Below are 12724 nucleotides of genomic sequence, written 5' to 3'. Positions count from 1 at the left end.
GCTGTGAACCATGTATTTATGAAAGTTTACTTTTATGAATTTTGAGAGAAAAAAACAGGAAAATTCAGCCATTTGGGGATGTAAAGAATTTCAAAGGGACAAAAAAATTGCCGTTAATGGCAGTACCCTTCCAGTTGCACAACATGTTAACAACATCAAAATATTTGGGAGAAATTCAATAAATTTACACTTGTTACTGCACTTACAAAGCTTTCCAATAAGAACATTCTTACAGTAATAGTAGTAGAGCCATCGATTAGTTTATGAAATTGTACTGTTTGAATCTTTTTTCAATCAGCTGGTAGATTATAGACACATTTAGCAAATACTGAAGACAAAGAATGATGAGTACTGGCTGAACGTAGAGCAGTGTTCTCACCAGAAAAAAAAAATATTGTGGGACATTTTGTCCCGCTGACCAAAAATAAGCAGGACAACAGATGATTTTTGTGAGACAAGATAAATATGTTAAAAAAGTCAAACTGTGAATACAAACCTTATTCTATGCATGGAAAAAATAAAGGACTCAACAAATCATTCACCTTAACAACTTTTTTATAAACACTCGGTAAACACACCAACTGCAGTGTTCTCCCTAGACCCTTCAAGCATCAAATTTCCATGACGCTTGCCTTGATCGTCGTGACACTTGCTACAATGCCGTGACACTTCAGATATTTCCCGACACCCTTGATTGACAGCCCCGCTTAACAGCAGAAGTCTTCCATACGATAATTCATCATACAAAAGCAAGATAGATTAACACATAATTTGTAGCTTCTTTGTTTTACAACATCACTAGTTATTACTCGTTTCAATTTGTAACAACACACCGATTTCACACATTGCACCCTTGATGGTACCGGCGGCTTTTACTCCACCGACCCATCCAAAGAAATTGTGAAGGACAGATAAAATCAATATAAAAGTATTAACCATAGCCAAAAGACAGCAAAAGGCAGTGACGATTTTGGCACTTAAATGACGACATATTTTATATCACTGTTTCAAATCAAACTGATTACACAAGAAAAATAACAAATTACAGTCTCATTTGAAAAAGTGGCAACCCCTACTACATCACTTATATTAACCAGCAAAATGTCGCTTATTTTAGACTGTATTTATACTTTATTTATACATCTATTTATTTATTGTACGGAGAAAAAAAACAATTCAATGGATGTGATGTGAATAATTAATGCACACCCAATAAAACATTGCAAAATATGAAAAAAAACCACCAAAAAAAACCAAACAAACAAAACTGATTACACAATTCCTAGATACTGAAGTGACAATTTGGTGAAATTTCCGTTTGACTCACAACTTGAAATAAAAAGTAAACTTGGAACGAAGACGTCATGTATACTGCCGATCAACAGCATCAATGCACTGGCATCCATTGGCTGCACATAAAGGAGCCCAACTTTCTATGATCAAACATTCATCATCTTGTGAAAACAGCAACATAGCAATGAAAATTGTTATAGTCACCGGTAAAAACTCTTCACAGATGGAGCGTTAATTGCTTTAACAAATGAAAACCAACATCGTGTGCGTGAATGAAAAGACTGTAAACAAGGGCGGATGTGACATCAGAGTAGGAGTATTCTATTTTGGTACCGGGGGTGTGCAGGGTCACAGAACCCTCATAAACGTACAGAAATACGTGGCATTATCCTAGCGATGATGTCACGGGAACTTCGATGTCTCATTGTTTTACATCTTTTAATAGTTTCTTTGATCTATTAACCCTTTCACCCCCAGTTCCCTGTATACAGGTCCAACTTTACCCTAGAAAACAATGGATTTGGGACAAACCATGGTGGTGAAAGGGTTAAGAAGACTGTAACGTCATATGTTACTCTCCTATAAACCTTTCTTTATTTGAGTTAAACAAGGGTAGGAGTTTATACAACTGAGGATGTACCATAGACCCTCGAGAAAAACGGGACAGGCAACTGCTGTGGTTTCTTTGTGCGATCTATCTTCGAATATATTAAGTTTATTTGCCAAGCGGTCCCCGACAGCAATACTTCATACTTAACACTGAATCTCATTAACGATCAAACTGACGTTCTGAATATGTACACTTTGCTCTTGCATGGCACGTTCTGAGTAATGATACAGAGAATTTTGAGGGTTTTTTTGATACTAATCATGGTGAATGTTCTGGTAACGATGAAGATCACATTTTGGATTCTAGCCAAAGCCAACAGGAAAACACCAGACGATAAAAACAGTGTACATTTAGCCATAGACGCTACAGAAAACTCTTGCTAGGTATCGACATCTTAAGTTTACATTCCCTACCATAAAAATCTCCGATAACAACAAACATTTACAAGTTAGACAGGTCTACACTTCCCCAGTCCTGCGAAATGAAAATCTTACCTTTATTTCATCTGTCACGCAAAATTTGATGAAAATCAGGGTATACAAAATAACTACTCTATCGGAGCTCAAATACACGACCTCTAACATTTTGGTACTGTTTTAGCCTATAGAAACACCAAAGTTCGGATATGCTACACATGTCTACACCCGAAAAGTACAAGAAAATACATTTTTAACACTGACTTTCGCTGTCAGACGAAACTTTGCGATGAATCGAGACTCTACAACGGTTGGTGGAGTCAGTAGCGGTAAGGTAGACATGCATTTACACAAAGCTAAACACTGTCCTCGCAAATTTGGCCGTTCACAATTTTCAAACAACAACATTTCAGTAGTTAACATACATACTTTACCGAATCATGGAGCACTCCTCGCACAGATAATATTCTGACGGTTAAAAAACTGCAAAAGGAGGGAAAATTCGGAGATACAAGGACGATTGCAGAATGTTAACAACTCTGTGATGTAAACTGCTGTCAAGTCTGGAACTGCAGTGATATGTGTTTCGGATTTCTATTCAAAACTTTGTCAGTTTACAGCAACATACTGACTCCCTGCAGACTTCTAGTTGCATCGAATCTCGCTACCAATATGTAAAAAGTACTTTAAAACCATTTTGATGAATTCTTCTCAAAATAGTTGTAACACTTTTCTTTCTAAAAATGGACTTGACTCCGAAAACATTATTACCGTATACCAGTATGCAGTGTCTACGAACCGGACGTTGTGCAGTCGATTGTGAAAGTGCACTGATGAAGTTGAACTTTTCCATTCTAGGGCCCTCTACCATAATAGTTGCCGGAGTGTCCAGCCGTTCAGCACCAAGTTGATTTCTGTCATAAGTTATGTTGTTTTACACACTAAACCCCCTTTCACAGTCAGCAGAATGAACTGGCAAAATCAGTGCTATGGCAGCTATTCAGATTAGGAAACATATCCCTCTGAAGTTTGTAAATAATCATCACATTTTGACGTGAAATTTTGGTCGCCAGCCAAAGCTACAAATTTTTCTGATTGATAGAAGCATGGACGTAAAAAAAGAAATCCATATTTTCACCTATAAGTTCACCTAGAATAATATACTTATCACATGCACAAGCCAAGAATTGATAACTTTTGTAAAATAAGAGAGCTTTTCCCCAACTATTCCACGTTTACACCGCTGAACTACTTTTAGAACAAGTCATCGTTGATGACACAGTCCCCGCTTGCTAATGGGTACTTTGATTACAGGTTCTGTGATAAAAATACTTTGATACAGATGGCACTCAATGGCCAAGAATGAGTTCCCTTGTGATGAAAAACATAAAACCAATGTAGGCCACTATCCTAAAGGTCCTTAAATGAGTCAACTGGGAATTAGTTGACAGGATGTTGCAAAACATTTTTTCATACTATCCTAACACTAATAGATTATCACCGGTACCATATTTCATAAAGTTTAATGCAGTATTTACAACACTATAAGATCAACATCTGTATCAAGTTTCATCAAATTTGACGTTGTATTTGTGGATATATCACTCTAATTAGGAAAGTTCATTACATATGCAATTACAAATTAATTAAAATGACACTGATAAATGTCTTTTTCACTGTTGAAGCAATGTGAGCTTAACATCTGTACAAAGTTTCATGAAATTTGATGCAGTATTTCTTGACATATCAGCCTAATTATGAAACTTCAATAATTGACATGATACTGCTACATGACGTGAAACAAATTGACGAGCATGTATGAAATATGTCAATGTCCTTGTACTAACTTTGAATGCTACTGGTGGAAATATATCTGAGTTATGGCTCAGTATGAGAAAATTGTAACAAAATCGCCGCCACGCAGCGATATTTGATCTTACCGTTTAAAAAATCAACATGTATATGTATGACATAATTCAATGTCCAGTTACAAACTTTGAATAAAATCAGTTGAGACTTGCCAGAGTTATGGTTCTCGACATGAAAAAAAAACATAACAAAATTGCCACCATGTGGTCATATCGGACCTTATCGAGAAACAAATCAAAGTACATATTTATATCAAAGTACATATGTATACTATAAGTCAATGTCCTTGTACCAACTTTGAATAAATTTGCTTGATACATGTCTGAGTTATGGTTCAGGACATGAGAAATCATAAAAAAAACGGCCACAAGGCGGCCATATTGGATCGTATCACAAAACAAATTGACATGCATATCTATGATATTGGTCCATGTCCTTGTACCAACTTTGAATAAAATCGGTTGAAACATGTCTGAGTTATGGCGCTGTACATGAAAAAAATCGTAATAAAATGGCCGCCTGGAGGCCATATTGGATCGTATCACAAAACAAATTGACGTGCATATCTATGACATAGGTCAATGTCCTTGTACCAGCTTTGAATAAAATCGGTTGAGATATGCCTGAGTTATGGCTCTGTACATGAAAAAATCAAAACGAAATGGCCGCCTGGAGGCCATATTGGATCGTATCACAAAACAAATTGACGTGCATATGTATGACATTAGTCATTGTCCTCGTACCAACTTTGAATAAAATCGGTTGAAACTTGCCTGAGTTATGGCTCTGTACATGAAAAAATCGTAATAAAATGGCCGCAAGGCGGCCATATTGGATCATATCACAAAACAAATTGACGTGCATATCTATGACATTGGTCAATGTCCTTGTACCAACTTTGAATAAAATCGGTTGAAACATGTCTGAGTTATGGCTCCGTACATGAAAAAAATCGTAATAAAATGGCCGCCTGGAGGCCATATTGGATCGTATCGCAATAAATCGATGTGCATCTGTAGGTCATAGTGCTATGCCTTTGTGCCAAGTTTGAACAAAATTGGTTCAGCAGTATCTGAGAAACTGTTGATGACGGACGGACGGACGGACGGACGGACAGACACACGGACAGGACCCAATCTATAAGTCCAGGGCTCGACATAAGCGCTAGCCCACTAGCCCGAGGCTAGTAAATTTTCAAGAGGACTAGTAAAAATGTCTTCGGAGGTAGTCCTGCGGACTAGTGCAATTTTCAAGTTCTGTAGTTAGGAAAGTTTATCGCTACAAAACTAATGGGACGCCAGGCCACTCATAGATAAGAATGAACCAAGCCTCGATCATTTTATATAAAAATAAACTAACTTTTACCCAAACAAATTGGACAGTGAAACAGTGAAGCAAACTTTATTGATCACCAACTTAAAATGAAACAGTTTACCTGCTACGGAGAATCAAATTGTACTGTACATGCCAGTAACATGGCCCCGGGAAACATGGCTTAATGCAACGCTGAGCATCAAACGGAATTGTCTGCACGTCGTGTATTTTGGTTTGCTTGAAGCTCATCACTTAGCCTAAAAACATGAGCAACCCCACAATTTCGTTCAAACACTGTATCCTTGCCTTTCAAAGAAGATTTTTCTCAAGATTTCTTCAGGGGCATTCCCAAACAACACCTCCGATAGTTCGTAGCCAGCTTGACCCTGCTTTAGAATGCCTCCACATGCTGACCTCCATATATAGTCAAGACCCCCTAGCTTGATTGAAGCTGATCTTAAAAAGAGCCATCTAGCTTGCCAAAACAGTGCTATGGCAAGTTGCTACTGCTTGTACAGGTGAGGGAATTCCTCACAGATAATAACTTGGTGCTAGCAACTTATTGTTTTGCCATTTTAGTGGAAAAGTGTAAATTATTGGGGCAATAACAGTGAAGTGAACCTTAAAACAGTAGTGAAAAAACAACGTATGAAATGGGTGTATCAGACTGTTGTATCCAATCATTTCTGGGAGTCATTGTTGGTTATTTTTGTGCTAATCACATTTTGTTACCAGTAACTGGCAAAAACTTATAAAAGACACAAGCACAAATGGTAAAAATGCAACATTTTTACTATTAAAAACAAAGTTTTTCACAAACCATTATTACAAATGAGAGGTCCTCCCCACAAGCTGGTCAATTTTAAAATGTGATAATATGTCAAAAATATGAAGGCACTCCACTGGAACATTTGTGAATGGCAGTATGAATTTCAGTTCTGGAGAAACAAATCTGTCCCCACCATGAACAAACATGTTCTTTGCAAATTAATGGCGCACTACCTGAGCTATGAAGGATTTTCCAACAAATTCATCCCTACCTCTGATTTTATTCTTGATGGCAATAGGCTATTTTCATGACCTCTCCTCCTACACAGGACATTTCATTCAGGTTATTTTTGTGGTTTATATATGATTCAAAGTTAAACATTTTGCAGTAAGCAAATGTGCTAGTCTTGCATGAAAGTTAGTTATTGGGTTTAAAAACATTTGCGACAAAAAATATGAGAATGGTCATATACACCTCTTTACAACATGAGAGCAACATTTGGCTTTGATTGAGCAGGACTAGTAGATTTCATTTAGGACTACTAAAAATGAGCTGCTACTAGTCCTTCGGGCTAGTGGATGATTTGACCTTACGTCGAGCCCTGAAGTCCCCGCCGGACTTCGTCCGCGGGGACTAATAATACCACCAATCGGCAATGGGCAAGTTGTCAATCATTTCCAGTCATAGGTACTAGGTCCTGCAGGCAAGGAATGGAGCAAATGCCTGATGATATCACACAACACGTACCTCCGGCGAAGTTTATACACGATTTCAAACATAGCTCAGACAAAGTTACGTTATTTTTCGAGAACAAAAATTGTATGAATCTCAACGGCGTGAACACTATAACGCCGCGTCCGCCCATACCCTGGTTGCAATGCGAAACCCACAGTATAATGCGACCAGCTTCAAGTTTGTTGTTTTTGAAAATTATTCATGTAATTCCTTAGGGATATACAAGCTTTACATTCTTGTGTTTTTGTAGTTCGGATTATTATAGTTGTAGTCTATGAAAATATTGATTGTTCCCATTACGCCTCCAGCTTCCTCAAATTCTGTGGACATGTGCAACGCTAACACGTCCAGTGTGTCAGTACCACAGTCTCTTGTGGTTCAATACACAATGGCCGCTGTGTGGTATACATAATGCATACCACACAGCGGCCATCGTGTATTGAGTTACGAGTGACTGTGGTTTACGTACGCCCAATGACAGGCATTGCTTCCAGATTGCCTCGGTTTCAACCAAGAAATGTAATTACTTGCGTTAATCATTTACGTCCATTAGAAGTACAATTAAAGTTCAATTAAACAGCATATGGATTTTCTGGAAAAAATACTCACCCCTTCAGGTCTGGGAACAATAAGGTGAGTACATTTCTTATCAAAATTTAATTGACATTTACCACCATAGTACGTTATTATGCTCCAGAGCTTATCTTTATCTTGTCCAGTAATCTGCAAGTACAATACACAATTTTTAAGAGGCAGAAGGGATTTTCTAACGATTCTAATGATTTTATGTACATAAGGAAACCTTGTATATTTAAAAAAGTAGTGCCAGTGGCAATGAATATACAGCTCACATGAAATAGAAACCTTTTGTTAATCATAATCCTGCCAGACAGTATCACTTTCCCATGTGCTGAGTAAGTAAAAACACAAGTAATGTTGAGCCTAATCTATCTTTTCACCTACTTGGCAAAGTAAGTTATAGTCGGTTTAGACCGTAAATCGTATTTTCAGTACTCTGGGTGTTCAGGTACCTTCAAATATTCATGTTTTTGTTAAAATGCAACATATGGTACCTGTCAGGCTTAACTGATTTTCACCAATTTGATCCAATAATGATAAAGATGGATATGGGACCCAGGGTGGAAAGATGTAGAAGTTCTTCACATGGAATATGTCTGCAGGTGTTTTTAGTTTTTCCAAATTGTTGACCTTGCAACGTATGAAGCTCAGTTTTACTAACCATAGACCCTCGAGAAAAACATTTTTCAGTTCAGACAGTAGTTTAGGAGTTTTTGACGTGGACACACATACATACATACATACATACATATGTACTTACTTACATACATACAGACATGCAAATGGATGCAAATGAACTGATTCAGCTTCTACGATAGCCTCACATTGGTATACCAAATGTGAGCTAAAAACTAATGAAACTAAATATCACAAAACTGTTCACAATATATTTTAATTCTGAGTTTTATGAACTGTCATGATGAAAGTCGGAAAATTTCCGAATCAGATTTGGAATAATTTAATAACAAACTTCCAGAGTTGACATTCATTCTTGTGGTAAATTTTTATTTGTTTTGACAAAGCATAACGTAGTTGTTCCAACTGGACAGATGTTATCAATTCCTTGAAATGTCGTTCTCCGATTATATAGATTTTTTGACGGCTAAGACATTTTAGAAGTTTTTTGTGTTATCTTTTTTGGGAGCATGTGGAAATTTCAGACTTTGTTTTGTCAAAACTGCCTGTATAAGTAATGCCTCTGTTATTGTGAATAGTTTGTAAAATCTAGACTCCAGTTCATTAGTAATAATTCAACTAGAGGAAAATTTTGCTGGTTCATAAAAAAATTGGATTGCCACCTTTGTAGCTTTTTCAAAAAAAATCTGAGGAACAGTAATTTCTTTTACCTGGCCTAAATGATAGTTGTATATGAGTTACCGGTATATATAGGAGACTACGGTTTACCTGGGATGGGCATGCAACAACTCCAGTGAAAATCTGACTGGTTCCAGGTGAAAATGCAGAATAGGGTAGAATACAGCCACACTTAATAGACATAGTCACCCAGTAGGACTGGAAAACAAAAATTGCCGACAGTTAATAAAGCACACACATAATTTATTTCTTGAATCAAATACAGCAAATACCTGTCCTAACTATAAAACTCCAATGATTTGACCAGAAATATGGAATAGCCTGATTAAACAAAATCCTGTAAACATTGGTGTGACATTCTCTAAAACTCTGTAAATGTCGGAGTCCTGGATGTAGTCATGGGTGCAGTGTAGATCAACACCATGTCATATACTCATATATATATAAATCAATACCCTTTTCCTTTTTTTTCAACAGGTTCTTTGTACATGTAGTTGCTTCCTTTGATTTTTCTCTGTCCGCATACTGTGCAGTCTATGCTGGTGTCCTTTCACCATAGTCTGACACAGTAATCCACGTCAGCCGATGGGCAAACGTAGCTCTGCAATATTGTTGTCACTGAGGAACTTCAATATGTCAGTCAATGTGATGTGCTGGTCATTCAGTATGCAAAGTGGATGTAGTAATGTGACCCTGCACTACATGTATGTCTCTATGACTACACAGGGTCAGCGAGCACTTCTACCCGACACCATACACTACATGACATAGTTTTTGTCATCAGTGGAATGAAAGTGTTTGTCAGAAACATCTTGTTTCAATAATGATTATTTCATACTAAACATCATGCTTACCATAACAACTGGCAAGTCAAAGATATCTTTAGCTTCACTGACTTCATCGTGATTTCCTTCATCTGTGATGACATGTGTTACATTGGTTGTCAAGTAGGTTTCTTGGTTTGCTCCTCCTCTGTTCAGCAGGTCAACAATCTATTTGGAAAACAAAGTAGACAAATCAATATTTTTGAAAAATTATCAGAGAATCATTTCAGCAGCCAGATTGATATTAATGTTTTCAAGAATTTAGTGCAAAAATATCTGGTCATTGCATTGATTGATCTATCTGTACATAAAGAATTGGAGTCTTGGTAGGGTTCCATCTAGACTCTCCACAGTCGCTGTGCCTTGTTTTGTGAGCACCGCGATGGGCCTGCATTCAAAGGCTACGCTGTGCAGCTGTGAGAAGACACGCTGGCAAGACAAAGCAACTGTCAGTTCTTGCAAGGATATGAATATTCATAAGGGTAGTGACGTCAAAAGAAACACCTATCTAACTGGGTGGAGAGAATATTATACTAGTAGCTAGTAGACTTATATACGCGATATGTTTTTATTTGTCATTTAATTTTATTTGGCTATGGTACTTGTCATTTCTTTTTGATTGACGAATGCATGGAATTTTGCAAAGTACCCGGATCAGGCAGAAATCCGACTGGTCGCTTGCAAGAACGTCCAGACCCTGGGATTCGCGTCACGTCTTTGAAGGGCGCATGTGTTCTAATTGATTGACATGGAAGAACATGAATTGCAGGGTCTCTGCCAGACTAGGTTCTATCATGCTCCAATAACTGACAAAAATAGTTGAACCATTGTTGCAAAGCTTAGAAAATCCACTGTATCACAGATGGCAAAGTCAACTTAAAATTTTATCAACAATAAGCGATATTTGGTGACAAATAAGTTACTGTAAATTTACTGGGGTTATATCCTGATTTCCAGGGGTCATACCTGACAACAAAACCATCAAAAGGAGTAATTTTCTATGTACTAACCAATGGGGTCGGTTGCCATTTCATACTGAACTATGTGTGTAATATTTACTTCCAAAATTACCGAGTGCTAAAATCAAATGGTAAAACTTGCCAAAAAGTTCTGAACGTGTTGCAATCTATAAGCCTGCAATAAAATGATTAATTATCTATGAGGTTGGCGACTGAGGTTCATTGATTGGTCAATCCTACTCTGCCGTATTGAGACATAACCTAGTTCTAACTTTTGATGATTTTAACATTAGTTAATTTTAAATGTAAATTGCAAGTAAAATTAGTTCTTACTCTACAGTACTCCTAAAAGAATGTTAAAACACCTACTATTTAGCTTGTCAACATTCAACAGTCTATATGTGTAAAATGCAGTGTTACATTTGAATTCCAGAATTCAATTGTCAACATAACAATGTGTATCATGAAATAAATTGACGTGCATATGTATGCCTCAGTACTTAGGCTTAGTACTTACTAGTCATTAGGCTGCTCAACGACCATATATGAGACATGCATCACGGCATTGAAAGAGTTCAGTTACATATACCTTGAAGCCCCCAGGCTATTGTTTTATGTTAATAGAGCATGCGCATTAAAGGAACCCCAAAGTTCTACAGAAATGACCGCCAAACTCACTTCAGATATTGATTCCTACCGTACGCATTTTGATACATTTTACGCAAATGAAAACCCAGTTGCGTAAAATCTGTTATGCAATTGGGGCCACTTCCTCGGATCGATCATTTTAGTTGCCGCTAAAACTGCGTCTTCGTCGAATGAACGGAAATGGGTGTTTATTTGGATCCTTGGATATCTCAGGGTCAGCATTTCAGGCATTATCCCGTCGCCAGTTTGCATTTAGCATAATGCCATCACGGATTGTCATAGGACTATTTTCTCGACTGCTCGAAGTGACGTACTCATCTCGTACTTTCGGATCGTTTCAACCCTCATATGTACAGTAGTGTTCTCCCCAGGCCGTTTAACAGGATCGGCCCCGATCCTTTATTTTTTTCGCCTGATCTTTTATTTTTTCGCACGATCCTTTATTTTCCATGCAGATCCTGTTTCATGTCCGCTGATACTCTTTTTAAATGTGGCTGACGTCTTTGTTTCTCGGCGGCGATTTTGTCACTTTTATTTCAGCGAGCGTATCAAGTGTGAAACGGTTCTAATGTGGCAATAACACGATGTGCCAGATGATTAAAAGGCTTATTCCATCACCAAAATGTGTGAAATGGTTAGACTGTTCTCCTTTTATGTCGATGCTTTAGGTGTTTTACACACAATGAGGCAGGGCTATCGGGTGCAAAGCACCCAGTATTGCGCTTGTCTGTGCCGAGGAGAATAAATGGGCCGGCCGTAGTGCAAATGAACATCGGCTAAGACAGATGAAACTTAAATTCAAAAAGCATGAAATTTGTTACGCTGCCGATTGTACAGACAATGGCCATTTTATACAACGGACATGGAGTATACTCAACGAAAGGCTCGGTGTTGCATCTTTGCCAACGGGCACTCAGTCAAAGCATGATCTATACTATAGGCAACTGGTTGAACTGCCGTTGCCACCAATGTCTCGCACTGGTGAAGATCCGAAGGTCAGGAAAAGTGATTTCGATCAGATGTGGCTGAAATCGTACGATTGGTTGAGACAAACATCAGATGCAAAAATGTATGGTACTGTCGCGTGTTCAGATCGTTGCGTGTCCGTCGAGTTACCCATTCCGAGATCTGTGTACGTCAATATGACGTTGAAGCCATGTGTGTCACCTCGTGTCACGCATTCGTAACTTGCATGGATTCGTTCGATTGACTTTGAGAAACAATTGCACTTGATCCAGTTTCAAAACCCATGACCAGTTTTACAATATTCAAGCATCATGAAATGAAATAAAAAGGAACTGCATGAGCTAAATTAATCATTCGTGTGATCATCTGAATACAGCAGCTATGTACGTACGGTTAGGGTATACAGTATAGATTCAAAGGTCACGCGT

At 37.8% G+C, this 12724-nt stretch overlaps 1 protein-coding gene across 1 annotated transcript in view; it reads right to left on the bottom strand.

The window, feature by feature from the left end:
- LOC139141361 (PAX-interacting protein 1-like) overlaps positions 1-12724 on the bottom strand; it is a 45699-nt gene that overhangs the window by 30522 nt on the left and 2453 nt on the right. The window contains exons 2-4 of the mRNA XM_070711005.1: positions 9754-9891; positions 8990-9097; positions 7616-7729 (exon numbers count right to left, since the gene is read on the bottom strand). Of these exons, the coding sequence (XP_070567106.1) occupies positions 7616-7729; positions 8990-9097; positions 9754-9891 (360 nt within the window). The remainder of the gene's footprint in view (positions 1-7615; positions 7730-8989; positions 9098-9753; positions 9892-12724) is intronic.

This window comes from Ptychodera flava, chromosome 9 (genome assembly GCF_041260155.1).
Source record: "Ptychodera flava strain L36383 chromosome 9, AS_Pfla_20210202, whole genome shotgun sequence".
Classification (NCBI taxonomy): Eukaryota; Metazoa; Hemichordata; class Enteropneusta; family Ptychoderidae; genus Ptychodera; species Ptychodera flava.
Note: the sequence above shows the minus strand (reverse complement) of the source record. Positions and strands in the feature narration are given on the sequence as shown.